This window comes from Equus przewalskii, chromosome 6 (genome assembly GCF_037783145.1).
Source record: "Equus przewalskii isolate Varuska chromosome 6, EquPr2, whole genome shotgun sequence".
NCBI lineage: Eukaryota > Metazoa > Chordata > Mammalia > Perissodactyla > Equidae > Equus > Equus przewalskii.
Window position 1 is genome coordinate 73,156,246 of NC_091836.1, and position 21,121 is coordinate 73,177,366.

Below are 21,121 nucleotides of genomic sequence, written 5' to 3' on the forward strand. Positions count from 1 at the left end.
GTGGTAGGCAGAATAATGCCCCCTTAAAATGTCCATGTCTTAATCTCTAGAATTTCTGAAGATGTTAAATTTCATGGCAAGGAGGAATTAAAGTTGCAGATGGAATTAAGGTTATTTATCAGCTGACTTTAAGATAGGAAGAGTACCCTGAACTATCCAGGTGTGCCCAGTGTAATCACCAGGGTCCTTAAAAGGGGACAATGGAAGCAGAGATATTACAGTTAGACAAAGAGATATGATGACAAAAGCAAAGTCAGAGTAATACTGTCTGAGAAGTATTCAACCCATCACTGCTGGCTTTGAAAATGGAGAAGAGAGACATGAGTTAATGAATGTGGGCAGTCTATAGAAGCTGCAAAAGGCAACAAAACACATTCTCTCCCAGTGTCTCTAGAAAGGAATGCAGACCAGGTGCCTTTGATTTTAGCCTGTGAGAAACGTTCAGTCTTCTAACAAACAAAACTGTAAGATAATAAATTTGTGTTGATTTAAGGCACTAAATTTCTGGTATTTTGTTACAGCACCATTGGAAGACTAATACAGCTTTGCTCTTAGAGGTGGGTTAGGTGGATGAAGAAAGAGGGAGAAAATGATTTGTGATGAAATGGCAACAAAAGCTTCAGCTAGATGTTTATACAGGGACCTCTGAAACTGGAGTGGCCCTTAACAGTTGTCCTGAATTGTCATGAATTGAATGAGTTTTTATACTGGTTCATCACCCACTCATAATGGGGGCTTTCCTGGGAGGGAGATTTAGGGAGTTCTCACTAGGCAAGAGAAGAACCAAAGAAGGACTCAGCTAAGGGCTGTCAGGCACATTCTCAGTATTGGAGGAATTGAAACTTCAGATCTGAAAGGGGGTTATGGATACCACACCATGGCATCCACTACCCAAGTAGTATATGGATTTTGTGTAGTTTAGACCCTTCTGTGAAACTCCACCTACTCCTTTAGGAATTTACCCTTTGTTTCTTCTTGCCTCTTGTTTGAAAACCTCAAGACATAGAGAGACATTCATAACCCTCCTTTGAAATACAATTATCCCTTATGTTTTCCGCTATATGCTAGGATGCTTATACTTGTCCTTTAGTAATTGTTCCTACTGAGTGTGAAGTTATATATATTAGTCACTTATTTTCAATATCAATTTTAATATATCCAGAGCTTTCTTGGGAGAATGACAATAGTTACGTAGGCTGCCATCTTAACAATAGAGACTATCACATTTTTTGATAGCATAGGAAAAAATTTTTAAGTATATCCTATTTTACAATAGGTGTGAGTGAAGTGATTTTTTAAATAAATATTCATTTATTATAGTTGCATTATTAAATTTTTGTGTGGTGATTATTTGTACATTTTAAACTCCATAAATTAGACTGAGAGAAATAATGTTATCTATATTGCAATGACCCCCAAATATTTTGATATTGTGATGCTATTTCAAAACATGCTGTTCTGTATGATTGACTTTTTATTGGAATTATGTCATATATTGGTTTGCATATTTCATGTTTATTTATAATTAAAAGTGGGCCCATTATGTGTTGATTCTTGATGCACTTTTATTTTAATGGATGCACGATGATATCTTTGAGTGAACATACCGTGATGTCCACTTAAGTATTTATTTTGTTTGTGCGATCATTGAAAATAGTATAATAAAAATTTTTGTGCACTAAGCTCATTCTATGTTTGAAATATATAATATAAATATCCAACATTTCCAATGATCTTCATTTCTTCATTTAGACCCATTTAAAAACTTCTGTTGTTTTCCATCAGCTGGTAGTAAACCTGTAGCATTTCTTCTTGTACAGTTCAGCTGGCAATGAAACGTGTCTGATTGTTTATCTCAAAACATCTTTATAGGCAACTCAAGAAGAAAACTAAAATCTGAGTAGATATTTAAAATGCAAAGAAATTGTATCGGTAATCAAATATTTCCAACTGTGGGAATTCCAGGTCTATATATCTTCACTGGTGAATTCTACCATATTTTTAAAAAGGAATTAATATATTGCACAAATGCTTTCAAATCATACAAGTGGGAAATACTTTCTGATTATTCTGAGACGATTATTACCCTGATATCTAAACCAGATAAAGATATTGCAAGGAAAAATAACTACAGAGCTATGCCCTTTATAAATTGAGACACAAAAATACTCACCATAACACCAACAAACTTAATTCAACAACATATAAAGATGATTACACAACATAATTAAGTGGAATTTATGCCAGAAATTCAACATTGATTTAACACGGTAAAATCGATCAATGTATTATACTTCATTGACAAAATATTAAACCATATGATCATTTCCACAGATGCAGAAAACGATTTTGACAAAATCTAACACCCTTTCATAATATAACTCAGAAACTGAAAATAGAAGGGGACTTCCTCAACCTGAAAAAGACCATCTACAAAACTCCCAAATTAATATCACATTTGATAGCTGAAGATTGAATTTTTCCCCGAAGATTGGGAACAAGACGAGGACATGTGCACTTGCTTTTGCCACTTCTACTCAACATTGTAGGCAGGGCAATGAGGTAAGGAAACCAAATGAAAAGCATTTGTATTAGAAAGGAGTAAGTAAAATTATTTTCATTAACATATGACAATTTTGTATATAGAATAACATAAATACCACACAATAAAACAATATAACTAACAAATGACTTCAGCAGATCACAAGATATAAGATCAATATATGAAACTGAATTCTACTTCTCTACACTGTCAGTGAATTATCTGAAAATTAAATTTAGGAAAGCAATTCCATTTAAAATAGAATAACAGCAATAAAACATTTAGGAATAAATTTAAATAAAACTTTAAAAAAATTTCATACTGAAAACTACAAAGCAGTATTGAAAGAAACATAAAAGGATTTAAATAAACGGAAAAATATTCCATGTTCATGGATATGAAGGCGTAATATTGTTAAGATTACAATACTCATCAAATTGATCCACAGATTCAATGCACTCTTGCTTGCTATTTGTGTGTGTGTGTGAGTGTAAAAATTGACGAGCTGGTTCTAAAATCCGTATGGAAAAGCAGGAACTCAGAGTAGCCAAATAATGAGGAAAGATAATGAAGTTGAGGACTCACTTTCTGATTTCAAAACTTAATACAAAGCTTACAGTGATCAAGACAGTGTTCTACTGGCTTATGGAACGTCATAGAGAAAGTGTAAAATAATTGACATTCTAGAAAGAAATCCTACAATTTATGGCCACTTCATTTTTGACAGCTGTGTCAAGACAGTTCAATGCAGAAAGAATAGTCTTTTGAGCAAATGGTGCTGGGACAACTAAATATCTATATGTAAAAGAACAAAGTTGGACCCTTACATCATATATAAAAGAATGTTCAAAATTGATTATCGAATTCAATGTAAGAGCTAAAATTATGAAACCTCGAGAAAATGGCACACGAGAAATCTTCATGTTGTGGGAGTAGGCTAACAGTTGTTTTTGTTTTGTTTGTTGTTTTTAGATGTGACACAGAAAGCAGAAGTAATGAAAGAAAAATTTGGGTAAATTCAACTTTTTCTAAACTAAAAAAATTGTGCTTTAAAGGAAACCCTCATGATATTGAAAGTATAACCCACACAAAGAGGAAAATATTTGCCAATCATGTATCTGATAAGGGATTTATATAAGAATATATAAAGAACATTTTCAAGTCAAAAATTAAAATGGGCAAAGGACTTGAATAGAAATTTCGCCAAACAATATATAAAATCGTATAAAAGCATATGAAAATATTTTGAGCATCAATAGTCATTAGGGGAATTGCAAATGAAAATAAGTTCCGTGTCATTAGGCATTAAAGGATTGCAAATAAAAATCACAATAAATTAACATTTCTAGAACACTTGGATGGGTAAAATTTTTAAAAAGCAGGTACTAACAAGTATTGGTAAGCATATGAAGAACTGGAATTCTCAAATATTTGTGGTCGGGTTGTAAAATGGTTCAGACACTTTGGAAAATAGTTCAATTGTTCCTCAAAATGTTAAATACAAACTTACCATACGAGTCAGTATTTCCAGTTTGAAATGTGTACCCAAGAGAATTTAAAACATATGTGAGTAAAAAATTTGTACGTGAATGTTCATAGCAGTATTATTCATAATAGCCCCCAAAAGAGAACAACTCAAATCCTCATTAACTCATGAATGGATAAATAAAATACATTATATCCAAACAATGGAATATTATTTGGGCATAAAAAGGGGTAAAGTATTGATATATAGCATGAAATGAATGGACCTTGATACATTATGCAGTGTGAAAGAAACCAGACAGCAAAAGCCACATATTGTATGATTCCATTTGTATGGTGTGTCCTAACAGGCAAGTCCAAAGTGATAGAATGTGGACTAACGGTTACTTTCGGCTGTGGGGATGGGACACTAGGGAACGACTACCAAAGCGTGCAGGGCTTCTTTTTGGGGCGACGAAAACATTTCAAAATTATATAATGTAATCGTTTCACAGATCTGTGAATTTGCATAAAATCACTGAAATATACACTTTAAAACAGTGTGTTTCATTTTATGTGAATTATATCTCAATAAAGCTGTTATTTGAAAAATAATAACTACTGTATGATTTTATTCACATAGATTATAGAAAATCTAAACTAACGTATAATGACAGAAAGCAGATGACTAACGTGGGAATGGGCCAGAGATGGACAGGAGGGAGGGATTGCAAAGTGACATCAGAATACGTTTGTGGGTGATACATCATCTTAATTGCAGTGATGGTTGTACAGGTGCATAAATACGTCAAAACTTCCTAAATTTTAAAATTAAAATTTGAACAAATTATTGTATGTCAATTACACCCCAAAAAGCTATTCAAATTAAAAAAAAATAATTAAAAAAGTGAATTCACAATAAAAACAATGCCAAATACACAATAGCTGAGATCATGCTATGCCCACAGAGCTGTATTAAAGGAAATATTAACCAGAGGTCTTCAGGATAAGAAAAATGATCCCAGAAGGTAACACAGGACTGTAAGAAGTGATGAAGGACATTTAAAAAAGTCAAAATACAAAGCAAGTAAATTTAAATACATAACTAGAAATGACCAAGCCGTTTGAGAAGTGATGAGCCTACCTAGGCGGCATTCTGTTCTTAAGTCAGGAGTCAGGAAACATCGGGTCTGGGTGGTCTTCTTCAGTTGGATGGGGGGACACAATACGCCTTTCCAGTGTGCTGTTCCTCAGTCTTGGGGTCCCAAAGGAACTCACCTCATATTGCTACCTTGCAGAGTTCTCCTTTGGTTGTCTTTTGTGCCACGGTCAGGATGCTGAGGTGAGAGGAGAAAGGGAAAATTGGTCTACACCATCTTGTCTATCCTTGAAGCCTAAATCTTTTATTTGTTTTAAAATAAAATGTTTACCTATAAGTAAGTAATATAACTTTGAAGAAAGCACTCCATTATATACTTTAGGCTAAAGCTGAATAATATAATACTGGACTGAATTTGGATTAAGAAAAATGATGTCTAATCAGTGCAAAATAAACTAAAATAATCAACATTAGGTAATGAGACAGCCAGACATTAGTGAGTTAACAAGAATGAAATAAACTAGCATCTTAAACTGCACTAATTATTTCTCCCACATACATTCACCTACTAAGACAACACAGCTGTACTTAAGATAGCCAATCTCCTGCCATTTCAGAAGTATTCTTTAAAGTTGTCATTTGCCCCTCAAGCCCATGTGGGTTAGCTCTTTCCCTTTAGCATCGTTAGAAAATGAGATAAGAAAACAAAGAAAAGCAAACAGCAACAAAAAAACATAATTCTAGTCACTAGAATAAAAGAGTATTTCTTTATAACTCACTTAACAAAAAGGGCATGGTAAATATGTTGTGTGATATTCAGAAATTGTCATACCAGCTGCGTGGGCAAAATGTCTAGGCCTCCCTGGAACTCCTTTTCTGCTCCAGTGGCATAGTTGTTTTGGGTTCCCTAATTGAGCTCAGGAAGGAGAATCAAACGGCCTGGCCTGTCTGATAAAACAAAGTCCTGCTTAACTAGGATGTTCCATCAATTACTTCATATGGGACAATTTTTATTCCACCTGTAGAATTAATTCTCTTCCATTTCCCCCTAACCCTTTGCAACAAGTCCTGGGGTTCCTCTTCAACACAGGAATAAGTGGTTACAGTACAGAACAACTTGGCTTGACTTCAGGTAGAATCAGGATAATCCTAGGATTGTCTTCTGCATCCAGAAAAACAGGACTATGAAAAAGAGACAGTATTACCCATCACGGGTTGGGACTGCAGAGTCACGCAGAAGCATGCAGACTAATCGATTCTGTGGATCCGCATCCCCAGCATCCCAGCTGTCTCTGAAAATTGGAAATCAGAACCATTTCTCTCTTCAGAGAGACACACTCACCGAAGAGAACGGCAGGCTTGAGGTGGCTTAGTAGATCTTCTGAAGAAGCAGTGCCACTCAACACCTAGCTATTTTCAGGTGTGTATGTAGTTATCGTGTGCATATATTGTAAGTGAACCTTACACAGCCCTCTGGAAACTTCAACAGGCTAGTTGAAAAGCAAAATAGGCTCAAGATCCAAAAACAGAAAAAGGAGGCAGTATAATATATTGATTAATAGCATAGATTTTAGAACCAAACCTTTGGGTTCAAATTCCATCTTTGTTAATTTCTAGATGTAAGGCTTTTGGAATTTTTCTAGAGCTCAAGTTTTCCATCTATATAATGGAAATAAGCATATTATCTATATTACAGAGCTGTTTTGAAGATTAAAGATGTTAACATGTAAAAAGTACTTTGAACATACCCTGCACATACCTTTTAATATTTATATTTAATAACACATTAAATAAAATCAATCCTTACTGGCATAATAGGCTAAAGGCCTCTGGTACAAAGATTTCACAGGAAAAAAAAGGACTTAGGTGTTTACCTTTAGGACGCTTTAAATTATAAGTAAAAGGAAACTCATTCTTACTTAACTTACTTAAACATTAAAGGAAATTTTCTCTCACTTCAAAACAAAGTAAAAACGTTGGTCTAAGCTCCTTGTCACAAAGAATTTTTTCTTGGTGATTTTTTGTCACCAAGGAATAAGTTTCATTCGCTATTTCGGAGCTGATGTTCTGAGATTCCACCTGATGCCAAGTCTGCCTCTTGTCACGGTCCTGCGATTTCTATCAGCAGAAATCAGGAAGATCCTTCTTCATTCACAACAAGCACAAAAAGGGTATGAGCTTTCCTAATGTTTCTTGACTAATGTTTCTTAAAATGAGCTCTGATTGAACTTATCAATTGAGTGCACACGGCCTCCAAGTAAATGCCATATGCAAATGTATGTGTATCCACGAAATTTAATATTTTCAGAGATTCAATTTTAAGGTTTGTGATATAACTGAAAAGGTAAGAGTCAAAAGAAGGATTTAACCTTATGCTTTCAAGTCTGTGCTTTAGCTCTTCAGCCTGATCGTGCTTTTTCCTAAGTATTGTCTAAGATGTTTGCCCAAGTGTGTAGTAAAGAGGTATAATTCTTCCACTCAGAAAAATTTCATGCTGGAAAGAAAAAGTATATATACATTTGACTGAAAAATGAGGGAAAAATGTTTAAGATGGATGAGAACTTTCAGACCAAATGCTATACGGACTTAGTGGCATAAGAGGATCCTCAGTCTGGTTTATACAGATTGAAAGTATGTGAAGGTGGTGTTGTGAGTTAAATTCTATTTTCATTAACCAATTAAAATGTGACAGGTATTGTACTAAGTGCAGATATTCACTGCTTAATTTATTCTTCAAAATAGCCTATGTTGTTGGTACTATTATCATCCCTAATTTTCCATTTGAGGAAACTTAGCTATAGAGATGATTAGTAAACCAGTCATAGAAATCTAGCTAGTACATGGGATATCCAGAATGAGAAATGATTCAAACCAATTCCAGGATTGGATTTTTTTCTTTTTTCTTTTTTGTTGAGAAAGATTGACCCTGAGCTAACATCTGTTGTCCATGTTCCTCTTGTTTTCTTTTTTTTTCCTACTTGAGGAAGATTTGCCCTGAGACAACATCTATGCCAACCTTCCTCTATTTTGTATGTGTGCTGCCACCACAGCATGGCTTGGGAGTGGTGTAGGTCCCCACCTGGGATCCAAACCTGTGAACTCGGGCTCCTGAAGTGGAGCAGGCAAAAGTTAACCACTATGTCACTGGGCCAGCCCCCTGGATTGGATGCTTTACCACTTATCTCTATGTCCTCTATGACAAAGATAAGGAAAATTGTAAGGGAGAAGAGTGAGAGGAACAATCATGGACAAAGGATGGTGAAATCAAAGGCTCACAGATCTGGATCCCCAGAGCTAAGTATTCCATGAACCTAGAACACATGGTTGGTGAAGGGGGCCAACGAGAATTAAGGCTGAAATTGGAGTCTCCTATGCCACATTATTATGTTTGAACTCAGAGTATCGATTAAATATTATTTTACCTAGAAATAACACCACATAGAATTAAGATATGAAATATTGTGCTGAGGAGGATGAAATGTATCAATCTTTATGCAATATGTAAATGATAATATCTGTGTGGTTTTGCCCCACATTTGTGATTTTCTCTGTAGAAATCCCTTCTGTTTTTCTAAATGATACTCTTGAAGTTTTGTCAGGAATCTCAGAGGAGTCAATCCCAGGGCATCATTATAGTAGAAACCTGAATTAACTCAATTTTTCCTACGTCATAAGCAGATGGATCCTTAACATAAAACCAATTTCCATGGACGGTATAAAAAGAGAGAGAGAGAGTTTTGCTGCTTGTTTTTTTTCTTGTGTCTCTATTCTTGTGGAAGAATGAAGCATCACAGGTGAATTTTCTTTTGATTTAGGTCTGCATTGCAGTCAAGTGAAAGAGATGTGATCAAAGGTGGCTGAGAACTGCTGGACCTGATGCGATATACATCATGTAGTCCAATTTCTGAATCTAACAGGGGGAAAAAACTTGCAACTTTTACTTGGAGGTTGGGTATCTTTGAAAATATCTACAAGATCCAAGACATTTAAAGTCTTTCTACCAAATGATTATGTGGTTCATTGATAAAGTATAATTTTTGCTTCTGCTATGGGTTATGGGGAATGAAGGGACCTAGAAGCATGACGAAAGTCTGAGGTGAGCCACAGCATATTGTTGAGGGCTTATTTCCGGAGATGAACCCAAGGTATGCATCAGGGTGTCTAGAAGGTTTATTCTTGACCAACATCCTGCCCCTGGGTAACGGCCATTACTTGGAACTTTCAGTTCTTAAAAAACACAAATAAGGGAGGCATTGCAGAATACAGCTCTCCTCTCTCTCTCTCTCTCATCTAATCTCAGATTGGAAATAACGTTTATTTTATTTTTTCAGCTTGATATACTTCCCACAGAAATATGGAGCCATATAAAGGATAAAAACCAGAGTCTGTGCTACTGTATCCTGATCTTGAACCACTCTGCCTCGAGTTGGAGACCCAGGAAAGTCCCTTTATTTCAACATTTGAGTTTATGAGGGCCTGGTTGCTTATCTACCATTTTGAAGCCATTGCAAAAGCCTTCTACTCTCTTTGCTTTAGACAGTTACAGAAAGGAATTCACTCCGCAGTTATACTTTGTTATTCTGGACGTTTTTGTGCTGCTCAGAAATGCCGTCTCAGACCCCTGACGGCTCCTAACCTCATAACCTAGGTTATTAGGCCTCTAGTCTCATAATGACCTGCAGGCTTCTAGGTTGCCCTCTACCCACATTTCCAGTGACTTAATCAGGCAGAAGGAGTGAACCAAGAACATGCTAGTTCTGTAGCAAGGGTAACATTAGAGGGTAAAATTAGAGGTTTTCTCAGAGGTACTGATGTGGAGTAGAGAGTGAATGAAGAACCTTTCAAATACCACTGGTAACTTTCACCACGATGACACTCCAAAATGAGCTGCTATGAAATGAGATAGTCTTGGGGAAAGAGACATCATTGAAAATCTACGAAAGGTTTATTGTTATCTTTCTTTCTGGGGTGTCTCAAGTATGCAGATGTTTGACCCTGACTCTGTGTGCTCGTGGGCAGGCGGCCCAGAGTGTCTGGGCTTTTGTTTGTAATGACATGTATCTCTGATGTTCGGTTTCTGTCTCTTTCACAGGATATTAGTCTTGATCTTGGTATTTTTTCTATGTCAATAAGTGATGACTGAATCTTTAAAGAATTTCTACATTTTCTAATTAAGGAAGTGTCTTTTACATTTACCCCTGTGACTTTACATTCGTACATGCCTGTCTTCTTTTGGATTTACTTCTGCCTTTCCTTACACATATCCTTGTTTTTTCTTGTGTCCCTCTTCCCTCAGGGACTTCACAAAGGTATGGGGTATACTAAATTATCCCATAATTAATATCAAGTTCTATGTTTTCTAACTCTGCCATGAGTTACTCATGAGCCCTACATGTTAAAAAAAATAGGATTAAAATATAAGGGTTAAGTTCTTTGAGACTGGCCCATTCAAATGAGTGTGGCTCCATGTAGAATAAAAAATTATACTAATAGGCCTTTCCAAATAGGAAAGTTTTTCATCTTGATTTTATTTGGAAGCAAACATTTATCCTTTTCAGAACCACTCTTTGTTCAAACTTTTCTTTTCCTCTCTTTAGGAATGACAGCTTCTCCTAGTATGTCATTTGGAAGGATGTTTTATACCAACAACAGCATTTTTCACCCAGCCACATTTTTCCTCATTGGAATCCCAGGTCTCGAAGAGGTCCATGTCTGGATCTCCCTTCCTTTCTGCTCTGTTTACCTTGTGGCTTTACTGGGCAATGCCACAATTCTGCTCGTCATCAAGATGGAACACATGCTCCGAGAGCCCATGTTCTACTTTCTAGCCATCCTTTCAACAATTGACCTGGCCCTTTCTACAACCTCTGTGCCCCGCATGCTGGGTATCTTCTGGTTTGATGCTCATGAGATTAACTTTGGAGCTTGTGTGGCCCAGATGTTTTTGATCCATGCTTTCACTGGCATGGAGGCTGAGGTACTGGTGGCCATGGCCTTCGACCGTTATGTGGCGATCTGTGCTCCACTCCACTACACGAGCATCTTGACATCCCGTGTGCTGATGGGAATCAGTTTATACATTGTAATTTGTCCAGTCCTACTTACACTTCCCATGATCTATCTCATCTACCGCCTACCCTTCTGTCAGGCTTATATACTATCTCATTCCTACTGTGAGCACATGGGCATTGCAAAATTGTCTTGTGGAAACATTCATATCAATGCTATCCATGGACTTTTTGTAGTCTCTCTCTTTCTTCTGAACCTGGTCCTTATTAATATCTCCTATGTTTACATTCTCTGTGCCGTCTTCCACCTCCCATCACAAGATGCACGGCTAAAAGCCCTAAGCACATGTGGCTCCCATGTTGCAGTCCTCTGTGTTTTTTACATCCCCTCAGTCTTCTCTTTCCTTACTCACCGCTTTGGACACAACATACCCCACTATGTTCACATTCTTGTTGCCAACCTCTATTTGGTTTTCCCACCCTCACTTAACCCCATCATTTATGGTGTGAGGACCAAACAGATAAGAGAGCGAGTGTTCCGTATCTTTATTAAAAAATAAGGACTCAATCTCCTTTGTTTACCAAGCATTTTAATCCAGCAAGGAAAACTAGTCTGTTATTGTCAGAAGGACTTCTCTTTCTAAATTTAGTTCTGCCACATTACATTCCAGGGGATTTGATCTTGGTTCTTATTGATTCTATAATTTGAATAATATTCAGAATATTTCAAGCTCAGGGACCAATTTCTATCGTGGAATCAAGAACTATTTGCATTAGTCTACTTCGAGTGAGTGTGAATACCCAAGCAATGACTTTTCCTATCATTGCCTTTGTTAACGTTGCTATTTTTCCCCAATTTCTAATCTTTCTATTTTTCCTCAGTCTAACAAAAAAACAAGGAAATTTATAACACATATCTTTGTTTCCACAACATGGATCTAAAAACCTTTGTTACAGACATTTAAGTTGAAATGAACTATGACCACCACCACAGTCCCCTTGCAGTTTCTTTCTTATCCTCAAAGACAGGATTGACTACCACATGCTTTTTTGTCATTCCTTGAATCTAAATTTATTGTTTCAAATTCAGTAATTTTTAGGGGCATGAGCTGAAATTGTAATTTTTAATTCATGTAAATTGTAATATACTACATATTATTAAGTGAAACAACTGTCTTGTTTCACTTAATATTCATTTAGAGATCTAGCTATGTCAACACATATTGGAATATGGTTATTTTCTTTTTAAATGTAGCAGAATTTTTCATTTGCATTTTATTTATCCCTTCATCTTTTGATGATATGTATAATAATTCAGTTGTTTTTAGTTTGGAATGAATGTTGTAACTTGTAACATCTTTATAAATATTTTTTGTGCATATTTTAAAAATTTCTAAAGGTTTTACACTTAAAACTAGAATTTTCAGATGTTAGGTTATTGATTAAATAGATCATGTTCTTGCTTTCTCATTTGTGTTTCTTTTTAATGTATTTTCTTCCCCCTTTGGCAAATTTTCTGTCTAGCTTCTTAAAAGTCTCATTGCATGAATTATGTGAGTACACAACATATTAACACTTTCCATTAAATATTTATATTTAAAGCTTTATTTTCATAGGCTAGAGTACATTTTTAAATGAAATAAACACTGATTATATTACCTAGGGCACAGTCTTCTATAGTTTTTACACTTAAGGCTTCTGCCCAGCCTTAGTATACACAAAAAATTCCAATCTCTATTTTATTAGTGGTGTGTGTATGTATGTGTGTGTATCTGTGTTAATTTTCAAATTTAATTCCTATCTAAATGCAATTCGTTTTGAGTAAAATGTGCAGTAAGAAAATTAAACACTTTTCTGATTTTATTTCTAAACTGATTATATAACATAATTTGCTTAATAATTTGACATTTCAGAACTAATTTGTCTCTTTCCTCCTTCAAATTAAATTTCAATATGTAGAAGTCTTCTGTTTATTAATATAGTCTGCTTGTCTGTTTGCTCTTCAACCAGTATCACAATGTTTTGATCACTACAGAAATATAATATATTTTAATAACTTTTAGAGCTGATTATCCTTCTATGATTTTTTCACTCTTTTTGTTCTATAAAATAATTTGCAAAAAAAAAAAAAAAAATTCTGTCACTTTCCCGGAGTTAAAAATGCCCAAATAGAATTTTAAGTTAATTTATTCCTTGATTCATTTACTATCAATTAATTAAGCAATGTATCCAATTCCTTAAACTATTCAGGGAGAATTAATTGTACTCCTCACTCAGAGAAGCACAGATGATGAAATGCTCCCTGGTGATTTTGTGCTGTGACTACTTAGCTAACTAACACTGCTCCCCACAATTCCCTTCCCTGTAAGTTTCCAGTTTAGAGTTGGTTACATAAGAAATATGCACATGCTGTGGGAGCAGATGTAAAACAGCAGCCATTACTTTCTCAATAGTTCAATATTGTTCACAGGCAGTGACAGATAAACACAGTGATACCAGATAAGTCTAATTTCACCTCACTTTCCTTAGCTCCATGTCCATCTCTCCATGGCTACCAGCCCTGATGACCAAAAGTGATGGTGAGTCTGTGACAATACATTTTACTGCAAATATACAGTGCAACCATGAATAGGAAACCACTTTCTATAAATTACTACACCCATGCCCTTTATAATCCATCCCAGAGGTTGCATGTACCTAGCTTTCTGCAAACACCAACTCATTCAGACATGCCTAATCTGGTTGGTAAATTTCTTTTCAGATCTTCTCTTTTCTAGTTCCTTCCATTGTTGCATCAAATTACTGAAATAAATTCTTTATTCCTGAATATTCATAGTAGTTCTGCTTCCTTCATTGAACTCTAACTGACATAAATATAGATACCAAAAGTGGTTCCTTGACAACAAGTTCTTAAGAATGAGAATTTGGAATTGGTTCCTTATCTGGTTAGCCTAAAGGACATTAAAGTCCTTGCTGATATTGGTAAAAGGGACATTGGTGGTGTATGAAACGCAGTGACAAAACTGTTATGAATCTTATCACCTTTAGACCTCTGTAGCCAGGTGTTAAATGAAGGCAAGGCTTTGAGTGTCCATGTATTTCTGCCAAAGACTTTAATAAGAATAAAGAGATTACGGATTAGGCTTTTTGTGATGAATAAGCTGGGGAACCTGAATAAGGGAAATAATGAGCTCAGTCTGTTAAATTCCCAATGCAAGGTCCAGGTAAGGACATGGAAAGCATTTTTGAGTAACCTACAGGAATATTCATCTTCTATCAGGAGATGTATTGAGAAGAATTAGAGTTCTAAAAACTGGAATGATGTTATGTGAGTAGACCCCAATAAAGCAAATCCTGAGTTTTGCCAAACCTCCTTTACGATTAGAAGTAGCTCTTCTCTTGTCTGAGGTTGATAGTCTCCCCTGTCTGAAGAAGCACATCCTGAGTTTTGCCAAATCTCCTTTACCATTAGAAGCAGCTCTTCTATTGTCTGAAGTGGATAATCTCCCCTTGTCTGAAGAAAATGGGACCCTCTTCTAAGGTGGCTGACCTAAAGTCGATTGCTGATCTATCCCGTGAGTGACTCCTACCCTCCTCACTGCTTCCAGACTGACGGTGTCTATTAGAAGTGAAATGTGGCTCATCTATGTAATTAAAATTTCCTAGTAACCACATTACGAAAGTTAAAAAAAACAATGAAATTAAATATAATATATAATCTTATTTAATATATCCAAAATTTATTTAAACATAACATCAATATAAAAAAATCCATGAAATATTTTATATCATTTAGATTTTCAAAGTCTTCTTAATCCAGTATTTTACACTTAAAACACATCTTATTTTGTACACTAAATTTTCAATTGCTAAAATGAAATGTAGGCTTACAAAAACAAAAGAAAACATACTGAACTAAAATATTTTATATTGCTTCAGATTTTAAACTTAATTAAAATAAATAAATATTGAAATTCGTTTCCTCAGTTACATTTGCCACATTTCACATGTTCAGTAGCCATATATGGCTAGTGTCTACTGTATGAGAAAGCACAGTTCTAAACCTATAGCTGGACTCAAGTGTCAGCAGGCTCCAGAGAGTAAAATATACTAACTACAAAAATTGCAAGCCTTTGCCGCTTTATGCAGATAGAAACCTGGAGAACACGTGTAAGAGTATTAGATCTAAGTGGAAGAAGTATGACGCTGCATAAGGCAGAATTGTAATATAAGGACATTAAATAGTGATCCTGGACTCAATGTGTTCGAGAGTGGCTCTAACAGCTTGTTTGCTTGGTTGACTGAAACCTGGACTCAGAGATGGCATTCAGTAAACAAAACTGAAATGCCAGAATTTCCTTGAAAAAACTATGAAGGAGACTTTCCAAACACTTCAGGGAGTACAGAACGTTAGAATGGATTTATTGTGTAATACTTGCTCAATTAGTCCCTATCTCTATCTTCAGAGGACCTAGGAAACAAGTATTTCATCATAGCTGTGATGAACATACTCATGAAGAGAACCAGGAAACCAGGAAAAGATCTGTTTTGGCTATGCTCTGCAGGCCGGGAATGACATCAGGAACTTTTGCTGTCAAGCTGTGTTTCCTGAGTTTGATCTTGAGGCAATTCTGAAACTGAGAAGCCATTGAAGTGGAGGCTGTGTCTCCTTGAAGAAGGATCCTGCTAAAGAGCCAAATATGTACTGGTTTTCCTCAAAGGGACATGCAATCATTTGCCATCAAGACTGTTGGGGATTAGGGAACAGACAGAGTCTTGGGGGATTAACGGACTCTGGTCCTGAATCAACATTAATATCTGGAGAAGCAAGATGACACTGGTTCAATAGTGAGTGTAGGAGCATACAATTATCACAGAAGCAATGGAATTTTGACTTTTGTCCAAGTCACAGTGGGCACATAAATTTTCTGAAATTATCACAGAAAGCAATAACACATTCATGAATAAATTGTGGGGATTAGTTCTTCCATTAGGAGATTAAAATGTTGAGGCTGGCCCCATGGTGTAGCAGTTAAGTTCGTGTGCTCTGCTTCAGCGGCCTGAGGTTTGCTGGCTCAGATCCCAGGCATGGATCTAGCACTGCTCATCAAGCCTTGCTGTTGTAGGCATCCACATATAAAACAGAAGAAGATGGGCATGGATGTTAGCTCAGGGCCAGTCTTCCTCAGCAAAAAAGAGGATGATTCATGGCAGATGTTAGCTCAGGACTAATCTTCCTCAAAAAAAGAAAAATAAAATAAAATGTTTATACATAAAATATCTCCATTGAACTTGCCTCTTTTAACTACGTGAAAGACAGATTAATCTTGGGTGGTGACTCTGTCATCATAAACTTAATCAAGTGGTGTTTCCAATTGCTGCTGCTTTTTCAGATGTTCTATAGTTTTGGGTCAAATTAACATACTCCTTAACATTTGATATGCTGTTGTTAATTTGACAAAAGCTTTTTGTTCCATCTTGTTAGTACAAGTCATGGAAGTTGTTTGCTTTCAGCTGGTAAGGATAATAATACACTGTTCTGCTTCAAGGCTTTATCAACTTTCCATCTGTTGGTCCTGATGTGGTCCTCAGGGATTTTGATCCTCTGTCATTCCTTAGAAAATCTTTCTGACTGGATCTGGTGAACAAAAAGGAAATTTATCTAGAACTCTATTAAACACTTGCATGTTAGTGCATTGTAAATAAAACACTTAAAAATTCAGGATCCTGACACACTGGTGGAATTTCTAGGAGGTGTAATGATCATGATCATATTGAGATAGCCTTTCCAAGGTCAACTACAAGTTACTGGATCTCCACATATTTACCACTAAAAAAGAGACCGAAATACTAGTTGGCCCCTTCTGATTTTGTTGACAAAACATATTACGTTTCAGTATGGCACACCAATCTATTTTCTAAATAGTTGGAAAAAATGACAATAAGAGAGAAGGCTCTGCAACATTTCTACAATGCCAAGCAAGTTGATCTGCCATTTGCGACATAGGATCCAGCAGATCCAATAATGCTTGAAGTGTCTATAGTCGAGAGGGAGATTTTGCCTGGCCTAGAGAAGTAAATCACAATGCAAATCTTTGTGATTTTGCAAAAAAGATTATACAATCTTCTTCTCCTTTTGCTTTTTTTTTTCTCATCTCCTTTTAACAAGAGAGCATCTGGCTTGCTACCTCATCCTTGCAGACTATACACTTGACCATAAGCCAAACTGTTACCACGCAAACTGTGTAGCCCATCATCGTCAGGATGCTCTGCGACTCAGTACACTGTGAAGTTAATTGCAGAACAACTTCACCATGAATTACAAATGTTGTGTATGAGATCAAGCCCAAGGAGGCCTTTAGTCACATGGAAAGTGGATGAGGAATGGGCAGAGATGCCCAAATTTCCCAGTCCTGACACCTTATCTCCTTTCTCTCATCCTTAGCTCAATTGTATAAGGCATGATTTCTATAATGCATTCTTCATTTTGTACTAGTCATAATGGTTCTACCTTCCTCATTGAATCTTAAAGGAAATAGTTTGTATAAGAATTGAGTATACAATCTAGTGAGGAGATAAAAAAGTAATTTTCACTTTACAATAAATGCTTTTACAAAGATCTGCTTGTGATTCTATCAAGACATATCAGGGAATTATGCCATTTAAATTGGCAGGAGGTTAGAAAAATTCCTGAAGGGAGTTTTAGACATAAAATTTGCCATGAAGTATACACGTAATAAATGAGAAAAAGGACCAGTGGATAAATCTTTAGCCCTTTCTTCTCTTTAAATGTACATTTCTGAGATGTAGTTTATACAATGTCTTGGGGATGTTGCTACAAGATCAAACGAGCAGTTGCCTTAAACAGCCACAGATTAGAAACTACATCCTCAAAGTGACTTTCCTCCTTCCCTTTATCCCTCCCCTGTCCGTCACGCTTGCTTCCTAGGATTTTATTCCATGGTATTTTGCTGACTAAGGCTTTGTTTTCTGGAGAGTTCATACTGAAACAAATGGAACCATGGTGGCCGTAGTAAAGAAGCACTCGGAATGAGGTTTTGCTTTTAGCTGCAAGGACCCTATTGCTGGTGGTAACCAGGATAGTGATAAACACCAGTCTGCAAAAGCATAATACTTGCTGGAGATTTCCCTGTGGTTAATTGGGAGGAGGTGTAGGTTAAAAATGAAATGTATAGTAGTTGTTACCTCAAGTGAATGCTGATAATGCAAATTATAGAGATTGTGACACGTTCCACTTTATTTAAACTGCATTTGAAGACATTATGAATAACATGATTTTAAAAAGCCAATTAATGGCCAATTCAAGGCATTTTGTGAGAACAAGTGAGTTGCTTTAAAAACATTCATCTCTTGAACCTCAGCACAGCCCAAATAAGGAAGTGTCGTGTTTGCTTTGGAATGAAAGAGTTTAAACATGAAAGAATTTCACATCCAATTATTATTTACTGAAAGAAGCCGAGAAAGTATATGCCAGTCTTGAGGGTGTCATTCAAGTCTGAGGAAATAGAAGGCTGAATAAGGGATAATTTCTTAACATTTGGTAACTTATTCTACATAGTATCTGGCAAGTTGAAGCTAAAGTGCCCTGGGATTACAGACTTGAATGTAAGATCTGAAACCATACAACTCCTAGAGGAAAACATAGGCACTCAGCTCTTTGATATCAGTCTTAACAACATTGTTTTGGACTGGTATCCTCAGGCAAGGGCATCAAAAGCACAAATAAACACACGGGATTATATGAAACTAAAAAGCTTTTGCACAGCAAAGGAAACCACCAACAAAACAAAAAGATAACCTAATGAACAGGACAAGATATTTGCAAATCATACCTCTAGTAAGGGGCTAATATCCAAAATATATAAAGAACTTACACAGCTTAATATCAAAAGACCGAACAACCCAATTAAAAAAATGGGTCGAGGACGTGAATAGACATTTTTCCAAAGAAGATACACAGACGTGCCAATAGGCACATGAAAAGATGCTCAGCATTCCTAATCATCATAGAAACGCAAATCAAAACCACAATGAAGTACCACCTCACACTTGTCAGATTGGTATTATCAAAAAGACGAGAAATAACAGGTGTTGGCATGGATGTGAAGAAGCAGGAACACTTGTACACTGTGGGTGGTAGTGTAAATTGCTGCAGACACTATGGAAAACAGGATGAGAATTCCTCAGAAAAATAAAAATAGAACTACTGTATGATCCAGCATTCCCACTTCTGGGTATTTATCCAAAGAAAACAAAAAATGTAATTTAAAGAGATTATTATGCAACCCTATCTTCATTTCAGAATTATTTGCAATAGCCAAGATATAGAGGGAACCTAAGTTTTCATCAATAGATGAATGGATAAAGAAGTCATCATATGTATATATACGTATATACATACAATGGAATATTACTCAACCATAAAAAGAATGAAGTCTTACCATTTGCAACAACATGGGTAGACCTAGAGCATATTTTGCTAAGTGAAATAAGTCAGACAGAGAAAAACAAATATATTACAAGAAATATAAGTGATTTCAGGGGCTGGCTCCGTGGCCGAGTGGTTAAGTTCGTGCGCTCCACTGCGGCGACCCAGGGTTCGGATCCTGGGCATGGACATGGCACCGCTCGTCAGGCCACATTGAGGCAGTGTCCCACATCCCACAACTAGAAGGACCTGCAACTAAGATATACAACTATGTATGGGGGGGTTGGGAAGATAGAGCAGAAAAAAAAAAAAAATAAGATTGGCAACAGTTGTTAGCTCAGGTGCCAATCTTTAAAATAAAAAAAGAAATATAAGTGATTACACTTATATGTGGAATCTAAAAAACAAAACAAATGAACAAATAAAACAAAACAATAAGAGACTCAGATAAAGAAAACAAACTGCTGGGTACCAGATTTGGGCAGGATTGGAAGACAGATGAAATAGATAAAAGAGGTTAAGAGGTACATACTCCCGATTATAAGATATATATAAGTCATTGTGATGTAATGTACAGCATAGGGAATATGGCTAACAATATTGTAATAATTTTATATAGTGACAGATGGTAGCTAGACTTATCATGGTGATCATTTTGTAATGTATATAAATATAGGTAATATATTTATACATGTGCAATTATATATTATAAAATTTATAATTATATAACATACATAAATATAAATTGAACATGTATAAATATATATTAAAATATACAGTTATATATATTTATAATTATATGAATGTATATAGACATATATACACTATGATATACACCTGAAACAAATGGGATATTGTTTGTCAATTATACTTCAATGAAAAAGTAAAAAATAAACAAAGAGTACCAGGATTCAATCGTAATAACCTATTTTAATGGCTCCTGAAAAACTGTTCACATTGATGGCCTTATAAATTAGGTAGAATTGCAGATTTTTCTTGATTTAGTATTTAGAGAAGAGTTAGAAGTCTTAGGGAGGTGGTTATGCCAAAAAAGATTTATTATGTAAGAATTAGAACCACCATATGCTTTTGTTCTTTGTGAAGGCCCGTAGGAGGTTCGGTTCACTGAGGCATTAAGAAATGCTGAGGAGGGCAGTTTTAACACTGAATACCTAGGTGGAATCTCATCTCTAAGGCTGGACTTGACAGTAGAAGATATTGCCATGAAACTGGGATCCATAGCATCAAAGAGGATGATGGGATGATGGGAATCTTGAATGGCAGATGACAAAATGCTACGTTTTGTTATGAGGGGTAAAATCAACATAATTGCAAAAATATTTAGCAAGCCTGGAGTACAAATCATAATGTGTTGATCAAGAGGCATCTGTGATAATGGCTAGAAGATGAAGGTATTAGCAGTAGTGAATAAATCTATAGGCAAATACTGTAGTGCTCAAGGTATATAATAATGATGTAGATAAGGATTATGATAAATAATTATTATGATGATAACGATAATAATGATTTTGTAGGCGTTTCAAGCAGAAAGGTGATGT

General features: G+C 35.8%; 1 protein-coding gene across 1 annotated transcript; it reads left to right on the top strand.

Moving 5' to 3' along the window:
• The first annotated feature begins 10,737 nt into the window (after positions 1-10,737).
• LOC103553295 (olfactory receptor 52J3-like) lies at positions 10,738-11,673 on the top strand. Its single transcript, XM_008523793.1, has one exon. It carries the CDS (start codon positions 10,738-10,740, stop codon positions 11,671-11,673), a length of 936 nt encoding a protein of 311 aa, XP_008522015.1.
• Positions 11,674-21,121: the final 9,448 nt, after the last annotated feature.